At 58.5% G+C, this 19238-nt stretch overlaps 2 protein-coding genes across 6 annotated transcripts; both read right to left on the bottom strand.

Annotated features, from left to right (window-relative positions):
- Positions 1–183: 183 nt before the first annotated feature.
- MAPK12 (mitogen-activated protein kinase 12) lies at positions 184–9708 on the bottom strand. Of its 2 annotated transcripts, none has more exons than XM_053585471.1 (12): positions 8625–9708; positions 8401–8515; positions 5309–5367; positions 3844–3955; positions 3717–3746; positions 3431–3478; positions 2829–2943; positions 2612–2683; positions 2432–2511; positions 2286–2364; positions 2032–2205; positions 184–683 (listed from the first exon to the last, which is right to left on the bottom strand). In XM_053585471.1, exons 1-12 carry the CDS (start codon positions 8747–8749, stop codon positions 604–606), a joined length of 1089 nt encoding a protein of 362 aa, XP_053441446.1. In that variant the 5' UTR covers positions 8750–9708; the 3' UTR covers positions 184–603. The 2 variants fall into 2 exon arrangements, with proteins under 2 accessions (XP_053441446.1, XP_053441444.1); XM_053585469.1 differs by having other exon boundaries at positions 8401–8530; positions 8625–9703.
- Positions 9709–11773: 2065 nt separating this feature from the next.
- Positions 11774–19238, bottom strand: MAPK11 (mitogen-activated protein kinase 11). Of its 4 annotated transcripts, none has more exons than XM_053585465.1 (12): positions 18354–19238; positions 16084–16213; positions 15819–15877; positions 15628–15739; positions 15519–15548; positions 15387–15434; positions 15188–15302; positions 14798–14893; positions 14448–14527; positions 13634–13733; positions 13378–13551; positions 11774–13115 (listed from the first exon to the last, which is right to left on the bottom strand). In XM_053585465.1, exons 1-12 carry the CDS (start codon positions 18467–18469, stop codon positions 13036–13038), a joined length of 1140 nt encoding a protein of 379 aa, XP_053441440.1. In that variant the 5' UTR covers positions 18470–19238; the 3' UTR covers positions 11774–13035. The 4 variants fall into 4 exon arrangements, with proteins under 4 accessions (XP_053441440.1, XP_053441442.1, XP_053441441.1 ...); XM_053585467.1 differs by having other exon boundaries at positions 14798–14869; XM_053585466.1 differs by having other exon boundaries at positions 11775–13115; positions 13634–13712.

Genomic DNA, 19238 nt, shown 5'->3' with positions numbered 1-19238 from the left:
TCAGAGGAAGGTCATTCCACGTGAGGGGAGGGGCGGAGCACAGGTGCACACGGTTTATTAGCATAGGACTGGCAAGGTAAGCACCACCCCTGGGACTGGCAAGATCTTTGGGAGTTCCCCCTGCTCAGAGGGCCTGCACTCTCAGGCCAGCCTCCTGTCTCTATGTAGGACACACAGCCAGAGTGGGTGATTTACAAAGAGTTTATTCCCTTCCAGCCACATGGATGAACCACAGGCTGATTTACATTCTAGGCTGGGGGTAAAGGAGAGCCCCAAATGACATTCCTGAGCTGGGGCCCAGCAGGGCTCAGAGACCAGGACTTGAATCGGTGCTCTGCTGGCTCTGAAGTTTCTGGTTGCACCCTGGCAGAGGAGGCCAAGGCTCCAGGGCTCAGAGATGATCCCCAAGTCAGGAAGAGGTCCTGAAGGTGCTGAGGTGGTGCCAGACAGCACAGAAATAGGCTTGGAGGAAGAGAGGTCTGCTCCAAGTAGACACTTTGGGATGCCAGCCTCCAGTAGGCTCAAGGCAGTCACCAGGATCCCCCTCCCAGGGAGCAGGCCAAGGTGAGAGGCTCCTACCACCACCCTGGAGCTCAGAGATCTTCACAGAGCTGTCTCTTTGGAGACCCTGGCCCCCAACTGCCTAGGAGGCTTGAAGCTGAGCACCTCTTTGTACGTGACACCTGGGGGGTGAATCAGAGAGGGTGATGTCACAGTGAGACTCCTCTTGCCCTGACCCAGGCAGTCCAGAGGGAAGGTTTGTATGCAGAGGCCATTGCTGCATATCTGGATTTTCCCAGGGAAGCAGGAGGGAGAACATTCCTAACCAGGGACTCTCGGCCAAAAACAGACCACATGTGCACCACAGGCTGCTGTGAAAGCAAAATCACCCAGCCACAGTTTGTATGGGTGGGGACCATAGAGAGGATCCTATGACCCATGGTTTTTGAGTTATCTTTTTTTTTTTTTTTTTGTAGAGACAGTCTCACTTTATGGCCCTCGGTAGAGTGCCGTGGCCTCACACAGCTCACAGCAACCTCCAACTCCTGGGCTTAAGCGATTCTCTTGCCTCAGCCTCCCGAGTAGCTGGGACTACAGGCGCCCGCCACAACGCCCGGCTATTTTTTTTTTGGTTGCAGTTTGGCCGGGGACGGGTTTGAACCCACCACCCTCCGTATATGGGGCTGGCGCCCTATGGACTGAGCCACAGGCGCTGCCCTTGAGTTATCTTTTTTAGCACCAGAATCCTTTCATCAAACAAACCCAACCACACAACACAGCACAGATAAGGGTGGAACCCCTCTGGGAGGCACCAGGAGCCCTGTGGCCCTAAGGAACAGGGTTTGAGAACCTCAGCCCATCTAGTCCAGAGCCAGGATGGGCTGGGGTAATGTGCCCCCCAGGCTGGCCATGAAGCCAAGGAGAGGACCAGCCTAGCCCTTATGGCCACTGCAGAGTAGAGCCGAAGCTACCTCCAGCATGGGGCCTCCCCAAGTGCAGTCCAAAGACATGTGGGTACTCAAAGACAGCCTCTGTGGAAGGGATGGCCACACCAGGACTGGAGGCAGAGGGCAGTTACAGGGCATTGGGCTGTTCAGACAGGTTATACAGGGAGGGAGGCCCTGAGGCAGCAGGGCAGACCACAGCCACGGGCAGGACACCAAGGATATGCAGTCTTCCAGATGGGAAAGGTCCTACAATGGGGCAAGGAAAGGCAAGGACAGATAGCAGGTATGAGCAGAGAGGTGGACCCAGTGGATGTCCTTGAGAACAGGTGCATGGGAAAAGGGCACCAGCATGGCCTGGATCTTTAGCATGGACATGGGTGAGGCAAGGCAACACAAGCAGGGTAGCAGATCTGGGGACAACCTCACTTCATCCCTCAGCTCCAGCCAGAGGCCATGTCAGCCAGGCATGACCTTATACTGTTCTCTGACCTCCTGACCTGCATCCTAGAGGCCCAGGACTGAGCTCAGCTGCTGCAGGAACAGGTAACATTGGCATAGGCAATGCCCAGAGCCCCCCACTCACGCTTCCACTCATCCAGCGTGCAGTCCATATCGTCAAAAGAGTCATCGTATTTCTGGGCTTCAGGCGCGTCTTCTGAGTCGTGGAGGGACTCGAAGTAGGGGTGGGCCAGTGCCTCAGCTGCCGTCACCCGCTGCTCTGCATCCAGCACAAGCATCTTCTCCAGGAGGTTCACAGCTGGGGTGGGGGATGCGTTAAGCCAGGCTGTGGGAGGCCTCACACTCACACCCTACAACTCCTGCCCCACCTTGCCCTACCCATGGGGCTGGCGTTGGTCAGGATGGAGGCAAAGTCCTTCTTCTCCAGCTCCGGGAGGCCCTTCATGTAGTTCTTGGCCTGCGTGGGGAGAGGTTGAGGGGCCAGCCGCAGGGGATAGCCCCAGCCCCCCCAGTCCTCCACTGACATCCGCGCTCCGTAGTCTCTGGACAAACTCAGGCGGCGGTGTGCCTGTCACCTTCATGATCTCCTTGAGCTGATCCAGGTCTGCAGCAAGGTCAGGAGCACAACTGGGGGCCGCAGAGCAGCCCCTACCCCACTGACCCAGGGCCCCCATGCCCCACGCAGACCCACAGCTGAAGGATACGGTCGTTGCCCTTGAAAAGCGTCTTCCCTGTGATCATCTCTGCCATAATGCAGCCAACAGACCAGATGTCCACTGAGACAGAAGCCCTGGTCAGCACTCGTGGGTGGTGACATGGCCTGCTCAGGTTTGGCCTGCCCACGCCCCTGCCCAGCTTCTACCCAAGATCAGCAGTCACCCTGGGGGTGCCACGCACCCCATGTCACAGGACGCTGCTCACCAGTCTGTGTGTAGCGCATCCAGTTCAAGATGACCTCGGGTGCCCGGTACCACCGTGTCACTACATATCCAGTCATCTCACTGTCTGCCTGCCTGGCCAGGCCAAAATCCAGGATCTGTGGGAAGAATCAGAGAAGCAGGGATAAGGGGACCCCTGAGGTGTGGACAGGCCAGCTGACCCCAAGGTGGCTATTATTGAAGCCTCCACACTTGGGCTTCCTGCCTGCCAACCTTCCAGGGCTTGAGGCCACAGCCTCAGACCCCAAGTTCCCTTCTGGGTTCTTCCCCACGGCCAGGACCCAACCAACCTCAGGAGTAGGTGCCCCATGGGTCTCCATCCCTACTCTGCCACCCCTCCTCAACTTTGGGAAGCTCTCCTTGGGTCAAGCATGGGGGACCAGGGATACCCCACCCCCTCTGTGAAGCAGGTATGGGGGATACCTGACACACCACCCACTAAGGGGCTCCCCAAAGTCCAGATGCCCATCAGCTGCTTGGCCACTGCCCAAATCCTGGGGTCTGGGTGTCTTGCCTGGTCCTTAGGACAGGAGGTCAGGTGGGCAGGTCAGGGGGAGCCCTGGCGCCCTGCAGGGCAACACCTACCTTAAGTTCACAGTCCTCATTCACTGCTAGGTTGCCAGGCTTCAGGTCCTGGGGGCAGAAGAAAGGTGGCCACAGTCCATGGCTTACTGGAGCATGTTATTGGCCCCAGCACCTAAGGACAGGGCCACCAGGCTCGGCCTGCCCCCTCCTCGCAGAGGTGCCTAGGCCCCCAGAGCAGGCTTCCAACAGAGGCCCTACTGGGGCAGGGAGAGGCAGATGCTGGGGGTCTGGACCCCTCCCATGCCCACACAGAGGGGGCCAATGTGTACCTCCTGCCAGAACTCACCCTGTGGATGATGCCAGCAGCATGGATATACTGTGGGGGAGAGAGGTAGGCAGCTGTCAGCTTGGGGACCTTGAGGACCTTGGAGCCACAAAGCCTACCCGCACCCCACAGGCCCCCATGGCCCCACCTTCAGCCCCTTCAGCATCTGGTAAACCAGGAACTGGATCCGGTCCTCACTCAGCTTCTCATGCTTCATGAGTTTGCCCAGGTCAGTGCCCATGAACGGCATCACCAGGTAACTGGGTGGGGCCAGGGCTCAGTCAGCAGTCAGAGCCAGCCCCTGTCCAGGACCCTACCCACTGCCCCAGCTAACACCCACTTATGAAAGGTCACTATCCAGCACCCAGCACAACAGGTCCAGTTGCTCCACCCCTCAAGGGCCCAACCCCTGTGCAATGCCAGGCTCCTTCCACAGTCCAGCCCTACCTGTCAGTCAGTACCACCCACACTTCCTTCCCACCCACCCTGGCTACACTGTCAGGTATGGAGCAGACTGTACTTTGGGGATTTTTGTCTGTTTTTAAGACATGGTCTTGCTCTGTCACCCGGGCTTGAGGGCATTGGCACAGTCCTAGCTCACTCCTGGTCTCAGGGGATCATTCCTCCTCAGCCTCCTGAGTAGCTGAGACTATTGGATGCGTGCCACCATGCCTGGCTAATTTTTTTTTTTCTCAGAAATGGGGTCTTGCTATGTTGTCCAGTCTGGTCTTGAACTCCTGGCCTCATGTGATCCTCCTGCCTCAGCCTCCCAAAGTGCTGGAATTACAGGCATGAGCCCTAAGCCTGAAATAATTTGGGACTTTTAAACTCCCAAAGTTGAGGAGGGGTGGCAACTCTCAAAGGCCCTGTGACCCAGGTTAGGGGCTGAGACTGCATCCTAAGAGCAGTGGAGCACAAATCTTCATAGGCAAGGGAGGGAGGTGGTCAGTTTCCATTTCAGGACTGAGCGCCAGAAAAAGGAAGACCTGGGGGCAAGGATGGAAGTGGCAAGACATTAGCATCAGAGGGTTGGGCTGGTTAGGTGGAGAGAGGACCAAAGGGTGTGGCACTTAGCGCCCACAGGACACTGAGGGCAATGTGGCCCATGACCACTGCTGGCCAGGCAGCAAGGAGCCTGTTGCCCTCTCCAACACTTCCTAGGCTTGGTCCTTGATTCTTGGCCAACAATGGTATGAGTCCAGGGGCAGCTGGCCACAGGCGAGCTCAACAGGGCAAAGGCAGGGTGGGTCCTCCCTCCACTTCTTCCCACTCACCACCAACAAAAAGGTCAGTGGCTCTGGTTATAGGCACACGCTCAGGGCAAGGTCCTGAGCACCGGACCTGCACATTAACAAATGCTCAAGCCCAAGGTTCACACCTCACTGCTAGAGAGGGCCCAGGAGCCAGGCTTTAGCGGGGAGAGGAGACCCCAGTGCCACTGGCCTGCCAGTGCCAGGCATGTAACAGAGGCATGTGGGCAAGGGGTAGGCAGTGTGCATCCCCTATTTGGTCTGCAAGAGGGTGAGCACATGCCAACCCAGAACCTGAAGCCAGTACCTGGAGCTGCCCAGCACCCCTCCCGCCCTGGCCAGGCAGCCTAGGCTGACACTCACAAGTCTGTGAAGTCATCTACGGTCTCATCAGGAGTGAACACATCCAGTAGCCCAATCACCTGGGGAGAGGCCAGAGCACCAGATGGGGTTGAAGGTGCAGCAGAAGATCCAGGGCCTTGGGCACCCCCAAGGGTAGCCCCACCTTCTAAGCAGGAACCACCCCCTCACAGCTGTTCTGGTTAACCCACTGTCCACAAGGCCTGACTCAGCCCACTGGCAGTGTGGCCCAGCCCTGGCACACATATCCACAGACAAAGGCTATTTTTGGATGGTGACATCCAGGATCTCCTGGGGGAGGGGCAGCCCCAAGTTTGGGCTGGCTCTGAGCCACCAAAGGGCTCCAGCCCTTTGGCCTTTCCTTCCTTTTTCCTCTTTCCAACCAAGCAGACCCAGACCCAGAGTAAGGAGAGCCAACAACTAGCAGGTTCTTTTTTTTTTTTTTTGCAGTTTTTGGCCAGGGCTGGGTTTGAACCCCCTACCTCCGGCATATGGGGCCAGCGCCCTACTTCTTTGAGCCACAGGCACCGCCCAACTAGCAGGTTCTTCCCAGGGCCAGGCAGCACCATGACCACCCGGTCCCCACAGAGGCCCTGGCTCAGGGAGATGGAGATGGATAGCAAGACAGGCAATGTGCCAGCTGCTACCCAGCACTTGGGAGGAGTAGGGGACAGGGCCTCCAGGTCCCAGGGAAACCTCGTGGAAGAGTTCTGCATAGTAGAGCAGCCAAGAGGCAGGTGGACATCCCAATGGGGGAACACCTGACAGAGGGCATAGTACAGTGGCAAAGCAGGAAGAAGAGCACTTCCATAGCTTGAGGAACTTGGGGAGGGAGGCCAGGTGGCCAAGGCCCAGGCCAGGGAGGAGCTGAGAGCCCAGAGAGAGCCAGGCATGACTTCCACACCAGGTGAAGGTCTAGCTTCAATCCTGAAAGCCGATAGGGAAAAGTTTAAACATGGCTGGATGTTAGATGTACCCATCTGCCTCAGCGTTGAGACAGACCAAGAAGCAAGAATGGACACCGGGTGGAAGAACAGCTGGATGACCACTGTAGCCTCTAGGCCCAGAGTTGTGGCAGGAGAGTGGGTAAGGAGGAGAAGCAAAGTGAAGGGGCATCATCCAGAAAGGGGCCTGGGGCAGGTGCTACAGATATAAGATGAGGTGACAGCCGAAAGCCACAGGGTCCTCAGGAGAGCATTTGGGGAGAAAAGGATACAGATCAGGGCTATGAAGGGTTAGGGGTCCACCAGACAAATGCCCTCTGGCTCTGCAGTGTGCATCAATGCCCAGAGGAGTGGTCCAGGGCTTAAGAGGAGGGAGAGGGCCTGGAGCAGCAGGACTAGGCCTGTGGCAGCTTCTCCTTCCTCCAACCAGCAAGACAAGCAAGAGCCTCAGGCTCCTCAAGAGAAAATGGTGCCACAATGTGCAGAGTGTACCAGCCATGGCCAGGAGACCAGTGGGGATAGCCGGACATACTGGCACAGCAGGGTGGGCCAAAGGTGGGCAGTGAGCCCTTGGCTGGACAAAGGTGATGGCCAGGCAGGTCAAGTGGGTATGCAGGATTGGGAGAAGGAGCTGGATGACACCAGGGGGCAGGTGCACTCAGAGGACATGGTCATGTGGGGGCAAGGTTAGTACCCACCACAAGTGGATTTCACAAGGAAAGGGGGGTTAGCTCTGGGGCTGGGGCGGACATGAGAGAGTGGCAGTGGCCAGGAGTCACAGGCATAGTTTGCTGGTGGACACAGGGACTCATTCTCACCAGGGGCTGGTGGTGCCAATAACCCAGGAGTGTGCAACCGTCAGGGGCAGGGGTCTCAGTGCCCAGACTACAGCTGGGGCAGAAGTGACATGGGTGGGAGACAGACCAGAAAAAACTGGGTTGAGAAAGAGGAGCTCGGGCAGTGCCTGTGGCTCAGTGAGTAGGGCACCGGCCCCATATACTGAGGGTGGCAGGTTGGAACCCAGCCCAGGCCAAACTGCAACAAAAAATGGCTGGGCGTTGTGGCAGGCACCTGTGGTCCCAGCTACTCAGGAGGCTGAGGCAAGAGAATCGCCTAAGCCCAAGAGCTGGAGTTGCTCTTACGCCATGGCACTCTACTGAGGGCAACGGAGTGAGACTCTGTCTCTAAAAAAATAAATAAAAGAGGGCGGCGCCTATGGCTCAGTCGGTAAGGCGCCGGCCCCATATACCAAGGGTGGTGGGTTCAAACCCGGCCCCAGCCAAACTGCAACCAAAAAATAGCCGGGCATTGTGGCAGGCGCCTGTAGTCCCAGCTACTCGGGAGGCTGAGGCAAGAGAATCGCTTAAGCCCAGGAGTTGGAGTTTGCTGTGAGCTGTGTGAGGCCATGGCACACTACCGAGGGCCATAAAGTGAGACTCTGGGCGGTGCCTGTGGCTCAAGGAGTAGGGCGCCGGTCCCATATGCTGGAGGTGGTGGGTTCAAACCCAGCCCCGGCCAAAAATCACACACACACACACACAAAAAAAAGAATAAAGTGAGACTCTGTCTCTAAAAAAAAAAAAAAAAAAAAGAAAGAAAAAGAAAAAAAATAAATAAATAAAAGAAAGAGGAGCTCCCCTGGCCAAGAAAAGGCTCTTAGCAACAAGCAGCGACCGTGGGAGAGGTCCAGGGGCAGCTACATGTAGTGTCCCATGGACAGGCCTTTCCCAGATGGAGGCTCAGATACACCCCACACAAATGTGAAGATGTCTGTGCTAGGGCAACTGTGCCCTGTGCTCTTGGAACACCACCTCCTAAACTTTTCACCAGAGCTCTCCCAGATGGTGGGATTGGGGCCCAGGTCCAACATCCTGCCCTGCCTGGGCTGTAAGCATCTGGAGGTGGACCAGAGCAAGGTGAGTTCAGAACAGGAGAATTCCTGCCACGTGCAGCATTTCCTCTCACTACCGTGCTGGGCCAAGAGGCGGTCTTGGCCCCTGCTCAGGAACTGGGCTGAGGAGCCAGACATGGCCTTTGAAGAAGTCAAGGGCCTGAGTCCTCCCCTGGAACCGGCATAGAGGTGGGGCCTGGAGGAAGTCGTGTCCCCTAGAAAGTGGCTGGTCTTCCTGGGGCCTACGCCCAGCAACTCACGTTCTCATGGCGCATGTGCTTGAGGAGGCGCAGCTCACGGTAAGCGCGCTTGGCGAACAGCTCGGACTGGAAGGGCCGGTACAGCTTCTTGATGGCCACCTTGGCTCCCGTTCGGCTGTCCACTGCCGAGCTGCGGGATAGACCGCTTAGTGGGAAGGTGGCAAGGTCGGGACGCCCCCTAACCCACGACACTCCCGGCAAGCCACCGACCGGGCCGTGCTCACCACACCGCGCCGTAGGCGCCCGAGCCCACGGGCTGCAGGTCCTTGTACACAGTGCGCACCTCCCAGCTGGTCTTGGTCACCTCCTGGCGGTAAAAGCCACTGCGCGCAGGCGGCGGGGAGCTCATGGCGGGCCTGGGCGCCGCCCCCGCCGCGGATCCCGTAAGCGCCGCGCCCAGAGGACCGAAGACCCGGGATTAGCGGGGCTCCCTCTGCGCGCGCCCTGGCCACTGGGGCGCTCCCGCGCTCTCCTGTCTCTCCGAGGAGCTGACCCTGGCCAGACCCTGACCCCATACAGACCCCGACCCCGCCTAGGGCAGCGCACGGCCCCTCCCCACCACGGACCAACCGGCCCCCGGGGCACGCGCACGTGACGCCCCACCCGCCCTCCGGCCCCTCCGGAAACCCGAGGCGCGGCCGCTGGTGGGGGGTGGGGGAGGGCAGGGGCTGGGAGCGGGTAAAGGGAGAGGGAGGGCAGCGCCACCCCAAGCACTCTGCCCTCTGGCTGAACTTCCCGACAGCGGGTGGGGGTGGAGGGGTCTTAGCTGGGGCTGCTCCTTACTACCCACCACCGCTGGGCGCTGAGCCCATCCCCAGCCCTGGGCACTGACCGCCAACCGCAATACTACCTCCCACACCATCCCTGAGGCCCCTGGGTTCCCAGGGTCCACTCCCACCTCATTTCCCTGATGCCCCACCCTGGGGCTGATCCTGGCATTTCCAAATGTGAGGTCCCCCAGCACCTGCCTAGCCTCTCTTTCCACATGGAAGGGGACTAGTTCTGTATCCCAGACTTCTCAATGCTGCATCCCCAAACTCCATTCCTCTATCCCAGGCCTTCAGTCCTATGGTTCTTCCTTTTTGTACACCCAACTCCTCCTTTTCTGCCCTGGCATGAGGGGTGCCTTCTCTAAGCGTTGGCAAGAGCTGGTGTCTGCCTCTCCCACCCCTGCTTGTCCTTCAAAGCCCAGCATTCTGAGTCTGGGGCAGTAAGATCACTTGAGGTCAGGAGTTCTTGAAGTCACTTTTTGAGGTCAGGAGTTCAGGACCAGCCTGAGCAACAGTGAGACCCCATCTCTACCAAAATTGAAAAAGCCAGGGCTCAGCACCTATAGCTCAAGCCACATACACCAGAGCCGGCAGGTTCCAATCCAGTTGGGGTCTGCCAAACAACAATGACAACTACATGGGCGGCGCCTGTGGCTCAGTCAGTAAGGCGCCGGCCCCATATACCGAGGGTGGCGGGTTCAAACCCGGCCCCGGCCAAACTGCAACCAAAAAATAGCCGGGCGTTGTGGCGGGCGCCTGTAGACCCAGCTACTCGGAAGGCTGAGGCAAGAGAATCGCTTAAGCCCAGGAGTTGGAGGTTGCTGTGAGCTGAGGCCACGGCACTCTACCGAGGGCCATAAAGTGAGACTCTGTCTCTACAAAAAAAAAAAAAAACAATGACAACTACAACCAAAAAATAGGTGGGTGTTGTGGTGGGCGCCTGTAGTCCCAGCTACTTGGGAGGCTGAGGCAAGAGAATCTGTGCTCTACCCAAGGCAACAGCTTGAGATTCTGTCTCAAAGAAAGGAAGAAAGGAAGGGAGGGAAGGAGGAAGGGAAAGAAAGAAAAAGAAAAAAAAAAAAACCAGCCAGGCATGCTGGCACACACCTGTAGTCCCAGCTACTTGGGAGGCTGAGGTGAGAGGATTGCTGGAGCGCAGGAGTTTGAGGTTGCAGTGAGCTATGATGATGCCACTGCATTCTAGCCCAGATGACACAGAGACTCTATCTCAAAAAAAAAAAAAAGAAAGAAAGAAAAAAAGAGAAAAAGCCCACATTGAGTCTCACTGCATTGCTGCATTTTCTCCAGGAAGTTGTGCCTACCTCCAGGGTTGAAGGGGTGGGACCTGCTTGGGCCCTCAGCCTGACCCCTCTGAGTAGCCATCTTCTCATGGGCCGGGTCCCAACCTGGCCCAGATACTCCTAAGGCAGAGCTCACACCCTTTCCCAGCCCAGTGACACAGGCCTGAAGAGGGAATATGGGGTCCACCTTAGGAGCCCACTAGGCTGGTGTGTAACTGGATCCCTGGGGCCCTGCCCCGCCCTCTGTTCCTTGCCTGTCCAACATGAATCAGCAGCTCAAGCTGCCAAAGCTTTAGCACTCACCAGCTGGTGACCAGCGAACCACTCATACCACAACCGCCAGTATCCTGTACCCTTCCTCCCCTGGGCTGCCTGTGGTTCTCTACCCACCTCTTCTAGGAAGCCCCATAGCTGTCCCCGTTATCTCCAGGGGTCTATCAGGGATCAGGGTGCCATGTCAGCCCAGCTTCCCAAAGCAGAGCTATGTCCCAGTTCTACTCCCATCCCCCATTTGGAGGTCCAACTCCCAGATAGTTTCCACTGCTGTCCCAAGACCCAGGGCAAGGAGGGTACAGACTGTTCCTGACCCCTGAGGACATGCTGCCTGATCCCTGGCATGGCCTGAACCCTTTACCCCCATGTGAGCTGCAGTGGGCAATAGGAGAGTTCAGCAGGTGAACCCCTGGGGTTGAAATGGCCACTTTCACTTTAACCAGGAAGGAAGAAAGGAAAAGCTACTTCCCCCACCTTCCCAACCCCTGGGGAAAGGCAGGTTTTTGTTTCCAGGGATACCCAGCTGCCTCCCACCCCTGCCTGCCTTCCTCACCACTGAGAGAAGGAAAGAGGTTGGGTCTCAGAAGGCAAGTGGAGCCACTGTGTAACTGGCCATCCTGCCTTGTTTCCTCCCCCTGGTCTCCCTGGCTTCTCAGACCCTCCAGAGATAGCTATTTGTCGGCCTGGGGACCCAAGGGATCTGGCCAGTGCAGACATCTGGGGAGGGGCAGGCGACTGGTGATGTGTGGGACAGCAGGAGGCATCTTCCTTTTTTGAGACAGAGTCTGTGTTGCCCTTAGTAGAGTGCTATGGCATCACAGCTCACAGCAACCTCTTAACTCTTGGGCTTAAATGATTCTCTTGCCTCAGCCTCCCGAGTAGCACCTGCCACAATGCCCAGTTATTTTTTTGTTGTAGTTGTCATTGTTTTTTTTTTTTTTTTTTGGCCGGGGCTGGGTTTGAACCCGCCATCTCCGGCATATGGGACCGGCGCCCTACCCGCTGAGCCACAGGCGTCGCCCTGCAGTTGTCATTGTTGTTCATCAGGCCTGGGCCAGGTTCCAACCCACCAGTCTCAGTGTATGTGGCCGGCACCCTTCCCACTGAGCTACGGGGCACCAAGCCAGGAGACATCTTCTTTATTGTGCACCCCTGTGCAGGCCCTCAGCCTCAAACCTCCCTGGACACTTCCAGGAAAGAGGCCACCCCCTCTTCAGGGAGGAGCACACCTGGCAACTCTGAGCAGTCCTATCCCAGAGATTACTCCATTAGTTCCATTCTGGGAGAATGGAAGATGAGTGCTGACCAGCAGGCCAGAGCATCTCAGACCTCCAGCTGCATTATGGGCAGAGGCAGACAGCAGGCGGAGGCATGTCAGCTTTGGGCCAAGGTCCAAGGCAGAGGTGTCCAAGTCCATGTTCCCATCCATGCATGCTGCCTACTTTTAGCATCCTCACAGCTGCACTCCACCCCCACAAAGGTGCCCCAGTGGAGTATGTTCTCACGCCTCAGGGGCCAGCTGTAGCTCTGGGTCAAAGGAGAAAGTGCCAGCTTTTGCTCACATGCCCACTGGAACCCCTAGCCTGACTCTCATCACCAATTGTGGCATCAGGAACTAAGGGAAGGGGTGGCAGCAGTACATCTACCCAAACTTAGGCTTCCTGCCACTTGCCACAGCTGCCGGCCCTTGGGTGCCCACAGATTCACACACACCAGCATGTGTCCTGACACATGAACACTGGGACCATATGCTCATGTACATGTGCTCACACATACCACAGGTGGGCCCAGGCAGCCTTTCTCATTTGATACCCGGTGGTTGTCCTGCCCTGCTACCTCCCAGAGAAGATCCTGCTGAGCCTAGTGGTTCACTGGGCCTGCCTTAGCTCTTAGATTTGTGGGTCTCAGCAACCACCAGTGTAGTATCCCCCATAGCTCTCTGGGACAGAGATACAGAAACAGATACACTCTGCAACAGGACCTCTGTGGCATCCAGGTCCCTCCACGGTGAGGTGCCAAGGGAGAGTCCAGTGGCCAGGAGGGGGCAGGAGGACCAAGGTAGGCCCAAGGACACTTGTGCCCAGACTCCTGCACATGGCATGCACATATGCACAAATGTTTGTGCAGCCAGATTTTACAGTCGCTCCTCAAGAGGTCCCAAGCCAGGGGTCAGGGATGCCTGGCCATAGGACTGTAGTGGATAGCTCTCCAAGAAACCCAACCCACTAAAGGAACGTGCAGGCTTTGGCCGCTCCATAGATTCGATGGTGGCTGTGGAGCAGTGCCTTGCCTCACTGCTCAATCTCCAGGCTGCTGGGAGGCTTTGGTGGCTCTGGGGGCTTGAAGCTGAGGACTTCCTGGTAGGTGAGCTCTAGGAGGGGAGGGGAAAGATGAGCTTGTGCTGCCCAACCCAGGCCCCAACCTCCCAAAGCAGCCTTTACCCAAGGCTGGGAGCTACAGCCTGCCCTCTGCTGGACATACCCACTTCTGCCTGCCCCATTCTGGAGTTGGGGGTTTATTGTGTTCCTCCTCCCAGGCCACTCTGGGAGAATCTGGGGTGTTGCCTGCAGGGGATGCAGCTCACAGGCCCCTGTCCCAGTACCCATGCTAGGCTCCTAGACACCCATGCCCACCCTTCCACTCCTCCACCGTCCGGTCCTTGGTCTCGATGCTCTCATCATAAGGCTCTGCTTCTGGCTCATCCTCAGGGTCATGGTACTGGCTAAAGTAGGCATGGGCCAGAGCCTCAGCTGCACTGACCCTCTGGTCACTGTCCAGCACCAGCATCCTTCCAAGGAGATCTATGGCTGCAAGAGAGCCAGTGGGGGGTTCAGCTCTGCATCCAGGGTCAGATGTGGAGCCCAGTCTAGCCCCAGGGCCAGTCCTCACCCAGAGGGTTGGCTCCGTGGAAGATGCTGCTGAGGTCCTTCTGGGGCATGGGGGGCAGGGACTGGATGTATGTCCGGGCCTGGGGACACACAAGAAGGACCTGGGGGCTGCTCACCTCCTCCCTCCCTGGCCCCAAACTGGGCATAGAGCTTTCCAAGAGAAGCCCCCCAGACTCATTCACTCCAACAGACCTGGGCAAGGCACAGGCAGACCAAGACCTCCTCCCGATAGGGCCTGCAGGAGCAGGGCCCAGAGCTATCCCTGATCCTCTGCTACCCAAGGCCAGGGCACTGTTTTTCAGGGCAGTAATTTTGCTCTAACTATCCCCTGTTCTAGGAATATCTTCCCTGTCCACCTATTTCCCCCAAAGGGGCTATGTGCCTACTCTGAGTTCTATCCCATCATGTCCCATGTTCCCATATGTTTTTTTGGTTTTTATTGAGACAAAGTCTCACTCAGTCACCCTGGGTAGAATTCTGTGGTATTCTAGGTCACAGCAATCTCAAACTCCTGGGCTCAAGCAATCCTCCTGCCTCAGCCTCCCCTCCCAAGTAGCTGGGACTACAGGTATCTATCACAATGCTTGGCTAGTTTTTCTATTCTTAGTAGAGATGGGGTCTTGCTCTTGCTCAGGCTGGTCTTGAACTCCTGAGTTCAAGCAGTCCACCTGCCTCAGCCTGCCAGAGTGCTAGGATTGCAGGCGTGAGCCCCTGGGCCCTGCCTGGTCCCCATTGTTTTATGCCACCCTCTCCCCCAGAGCATCTGGAGGCTTGGTCAGCAGAGGGAGTTGGTAACTGGCTGGGCACTGACTTACATGTTCTGAGGATATCTTTGCCAGAACCTCGGGGCTGGGTGTGCCCACCACTTCCATGATGCGCTTCAGCTGGTCAATGTCTACCTCGCTCAGGAAACTCCCACTGGCCAAACATGGACTTTCCCAGACTCCCAGACACAAGATCTTGGGGCATTGCTTAGAGCCTGCTCTCCTAGAGATGAGGACAGCAAGCCCAAGGTGGCACGGCATGGTGGGAGGAGCAGCAAAAGGAAGCAAGACCCACCAGAAAGGGCCACAGATGGTCGCTACAGATGGTCCCCGCAGCCAGCCCCCACCGTATAGGAGGGGACCTCAGCTTGGCACTCCTCCCCAACCTGGGCCAAGGATACAGTCACTTCCTGGGAAGAGGGCCTTTCCCTGGAGCAGCTCAGCCATGATGCAGCCCACAGACCAGATGTCCACTGTTGGGGAGGGAGGGGAGGGAGCTGGGGAGGAGCCAGCCCAGTAGACCTTCAGTCACACCTAGGCCCAAAGACTAGCAGACCCTCTCTTTGCCCAACTCTTAGCAGGAACAGGTGTTAGGTCAGGCCTTAGAGGCCAGTGGGTATCCACCACCCACCATGCCCCTCTGAATGCTGGTTCCAGGCCTTGCCTGTCACAGAGACTGGGCATGCCTCTTCCAGGCCCTCTGCCTTTGGCTCTACCCTCCCCAGGCCTAGGTGTGAACTCTATCCACCCACCCTAGTGCTGCTGCTGCCTCCCCCAGGGGTTCACAGCACCTGTCTGGTTGTAGTGCATCCAGTTCAGCATGATCTCAGGGGCCCGGTACCAGCGTGTGGCCACATATCCAGTCATCTCCTCATCTGCCTGGCGCGCAAGCCCAAAGTCCAGGATCTAGAGCCACAGAAAGGGGTTCTCAATGCCCCCCCACAGATTTTGCCCCATGCCCCTCCCACCCAGGGCCCTCGAGTCCCTCACCCTGAGCTCGCAATCCTCATTCACAGCCACGTTGCTGGGCTTCAGGTCCTGAAGGGGCGAGGGGAGGCGTGAGCACAGAAGGTGCACTCTCGAGCCTGGCTGGACCGCCCCTCACCCCGAAGCTGCACCTACCCGGTGGATGATCCCAGCAGAGTGGATGTACTGCAGGGAGGGAGAGCGCGTGAGCACCGGGTGCCCGCCCACTCCAGGAGGGAACCCAAGAAGCCGAGCGCGCCCCCACCTTCAGCCCGCGCAGCAGCTGGTAAACCAGGAACTGAACGTGTTCGTCGCTCAGCGCCTGACACTTGACGATGTTGTTCAGGTCGGCGCCCATCAGGGTGGTCACTAAGTACCTGGGACGGGGTCAAGGGTCAGGACAGAGGCCGACCACCCCCCTCCCCGGGCCGCTGCCTCGCGTGCCCCGCCGCTCACACTTCGCTGAAGTCCTCGATGGAAGTGGCCGGCGTGAAAACATCCAGAAGCCCGATAACCTAGGTGGGGAAAAGAGTAGGGACCCAGGGCGAATCCCTACCCGCGGTTCAGCGCCTGGGCTCCGCCCCCGTTGACCCGTCCCCTTAGCCCGCCCCACCCCCACTGCTTCGGGCTCGCCCCGCCTATTGGCTCCGCCCGTCGTGGGCCCGCCCCCAGGGTGAGCCCTGAAGGTTGGTCCGCCCTCTGTGGGTTGCCCCGCGCTCACGTTCTCGTGCTTTAGGTGCTTCAGCAGCCGCAGCTCACGGTACGTCCTCCGCGCGTGGATCAGCGACTGGAAGGGGCGCGACAGCTTCTTCACTGCCACCTTCTGACGCAGCCGCGTGTCGTAGGCCGAACTGGAAGGCGGGCGAGTGAGGCGGCGGCGGAGGCCGGGCGGGAGCCGACCGACCCTTTGTGTGTGCTGGGAAGGAGCCCCTCGGGTGGGCTACGCAAGGGGCCTCTTGTCCCCCTAACCCAGGACCCCCGCATTCAAAGCGAGATTGGGGAGAGGCCCCGCCAGACAGCTCGTACATAACACTTCAGGCAACAGCCACTGGCGTGTGCACCCCAATGCCTCTGAATATTCAAAATAGGGAGGGAAAATGGTCACAGTTGTTTATTGCACCATTATTTGCAACTCAAAAAACGGGACAGTAGAAATGTCCAGTTCCGAGTAACCTGGGGGTTCTATCCCACCCTATCGGCTCAACCTCCAGAGAGCCAGACCCTCCACCTCCACACCACCCTCTTGACCCATCTACTTTTCTCTGGAAAAGCAGCAGGAACCACCATCATCCTCAAATGCAGGTGGGCCAGGGTCACCAAGGTCACGCGCTCCGGGGTCCCACTGCCCTCAGGATCAGTGCTCAGAAAGGAAGCTACTTCTGGAGGCCTGCTGAAGGCAATGCTTGTCCTTCTGGTCCTTTCTCTCCCTCCTGCCTCTCCTCCCTTCTCTGGGGATCTAGGCCCTCCTTTGGAGACCTAGGCCACTCCCCATACCTACACTAGGGGACGAGGGACAGCCCTGTCAGGCCTGGAGTGCTCATGGACCCAGATGATGGTGGAAGAAAAGTCAACTAGACGCCTGGGGCAAGTGTGTCCTCCCCACCCAGCCTGGGACCTGTGGGGGAAGGTCCAAGTCACTCCTGGGGTGGGAGGTGTGGGGAGTGGCCCCTCATGTGGGACAGCAGAGCCTTTTGCTTGATTGTATCTGTGCAGTCACGAGACAGGGAATTGATATCCACCATCTCCAGCCTTAGCAATGGAACTGTGCTAAGGGGGCCAGAGGTGCAGCAGAGAGACACGGCCTCACCCAGGAACTTGACACCCCTCAGCAAGAACCAGATAACCAATCCCAGAGGTGAGTCCAGCCAGGGCCCTGTCTGAGTCCCCAGTGGCCACTCCCAATTTACCCCCAACCCACTTTCCACCCTTGAGGTCTTAGAGATAGGACAGGCCTGCACTGGAATGGCTGAAGTGACCTGCCTGAGGCTTCTGATAATGGCCAAGGGATAGCACAAGGCAGGAGCGTGCCCTGGGACCCTAGCCCCTGCTGTAGGCTCCTGAGCTCTGCCAGGGGGATGGGCTGTGAGAAGTCCCACTCCTAATCTGCAGTGGCCTGAAGCAGCACCCTGCCCCTGACCTCCACAACAACTCCTCAGTGGACAGCAATTCTCTGGCACTAGCCTCAGTAAGGAGCTGGCTGGGTGTTGGGGGGACACCTCTGCATATCCACACCCAGGAACTCACTGTCAACATCAAAGCTGCAACTTGGACTCATGTAACCACCTCATCCTAAGCCCCTGCAGACCTGGTGCCAGGGTAGTGGAAGCCTCAACCCAATCTGGGCCCCTCATCCAGACTCTGGGCTCCAGGCCAGTTCTGGGAACCCCAGGGCCTAGCTGGAGGGTGGGGGTGGGCTGTGAAGTGGAGCCCGGTTTAGGCGCCCTAGGGATGTAGGGTAAATGCTAGGCATCTCTGTTCATGCCTAAACCCCATCTGGAGTCTGAGACTCTTAAGAAAACATGGGGGGTGAGGGGAGAGCAGGACCCGAGGGGGAGCCTGAGGCCATCCTAAAGGGAGAGGTCTTGATCTTCCCCTAGCTGGGCAATCCCTTTTCAAACAATAGCACCCACCCTGGGCGGGGCTACCTGCTAGCCCCAGGGGACTATCTGGCCCTTGACCGAGTGAACCCCGAATGAGTGCTCAGACATTTTGTGCCCGGGAGACCCGCTCTCCCACCAGCTGTAACCCCAGTATTGGAGCCTGGTGGGGGTCGCTCCGAATCGGGCGGGGCCGGCTCCTCCACACCCTCCACACCCCGGAGCCCAGGAGCAGCGGCTTAAAGGAAAGTTTCCTTCATGCCCACTCATTCATTCCTCTGATCCAGGCAAGGCGAGGCTTCTCCCCGCGCCGAGACCCCCGCGCCGGGCGGGGAGGGGCGCACACTCCGTCCGGTGCCAGCCCCCGCCGCCCCCACCCCGGCCCCGCCCCTACCAGACCGAGCCGTAGGCGCCGGAGCCCACCGGACGCAGGCCCTGCAGCCGCTGCGGCACCTCCCACACCGTCTTGTTCAGCTCCTGCCGGTAGAAACCGGAGCGGGGGCCCGACATGTCCGGAGCGGCCGCCGCTCGGCCGGGGCCCAGCCCCGCGCCCAGCGCCGGAGCCGGAGCTGAGCCGAGCGAGCGCGGCTGCAGGGGCGGCGGGGCGGGGCCGGGGCGGGGCCGTGGCGGATTTCCCGGGCCTGGCTACGGGGGCAGGGGGCTCCCGAGACTGGCGCGCGGCTTCCTGCCCCTACGAGGCGGCGGCAAAGCGGAAACCAGCCGGGGCGAGGGGTGGGCGGTGAGGATCTGACATCCTCCCCCGACTCCTACCTCCTGGGGCCACGCACTTCCCCCGACCTGCGCCCGCCTCCGGTTCCCGGCCCCGCGCTGCCTGCCTGGGCCCTGGGCCCTGGGCCCTTACCCCAGAGCCCACTACCCTCTGCTCTCCCTACCCCAGTTCTTTGTGGAAAGCTATCAAAGGCGAAACAGCCAGGGGCGAGACATGAAAAAAAATTTTTTTTTGAGACAGTCTCACTTTATCGCCCTGAGTAGAGCGCTGTGGCGTCACAGCTCACAGCAACCTCCAACTCCTGGGTTTAGGCGATTCTCTTGCCTCAGCCTCCTAAGTAGCTGGGACTACAAGCGCCTGCCACAACGCCCGGCTATTTTTTGTTGCAATTTTGGCCGGGGCCGGGTTCCAACCCGCCACCCTCAGTATATGGGGCTGGCGCCCTACTCCCTGAGCCACAGGCGCCGCCCATAGACATGAATATTTTTCATCAAGACTGGACCACGCACTTCTGGAAAATACCACCAAATAAAAACTAAGCACTTGGTT

The sequence above is a fragment of the Nycticebus coucang genome, chromosome 3 (genome assembly GCF_027406575.1).
Source record: "Nycticebus coucang isolate mNycCou1 chromosome 3, mNycCou1.pri, whole genome shotgun sequence".
NCBI lineage: Eukaryota > Metazoa > Chordata > Mammalia > Primates > Lorisidae > Nycticebus > Nycticebus coucang.
The sequence above is the reverse complement of the archived record's forward strand: the minus strand, read 5'-3'. Positions and strand labels throughout refer to the sequence as shown.

Excerpts from the sequence above, each read along its gene's own strand:
- MAPK12 (XM_053585469.1), bottom strand. The coding sequence starts at position 8,749 with ATGAGCTCCCCGCCGCCTGCGCGCAGTGGCTTTTACCGCCAGGAGGTG. Across the intron at positions 3,479-3,716 it reads CTGCTGGCATCATCCACAGG|GACCTGAAGCCTGGCAACCT; the intron begins GTGAGTTCTGGC and ends TTCTGCCCCCAG. Across the intron at positions 2,365-2,431 it reads AGAGACTACGGAGCGCGGAT|GCCAAGAACTACATGAAGGG; the intron begins GTCAGTGGAGGA and ends CTCCCCACGCAG.
- MAPK11 (XM_053585465.1), bottom strand. The coding sequence starts at position 18,469 with ATGTCGGGCCCCCGCTCCGGTTTCTACCGGCAGGAGCTGAACAAGACG. Across the intron at positions 15,549-15,627 it reads AGCTGCTGCGCGGGCTGAAG|TACATCCACTCTGCTGGGAT; the intron begins GTGGGGGCGCGC and ends CCCTCCCTGCAG. Across the intron at positions 15,435-15,518 it reads CTGCTGGGATCATCCACCGG|GACCTGAAGCCCAGCAACGT; the intron begins GTAGGTGCAGCT and ends TCGCCCCTTCAG.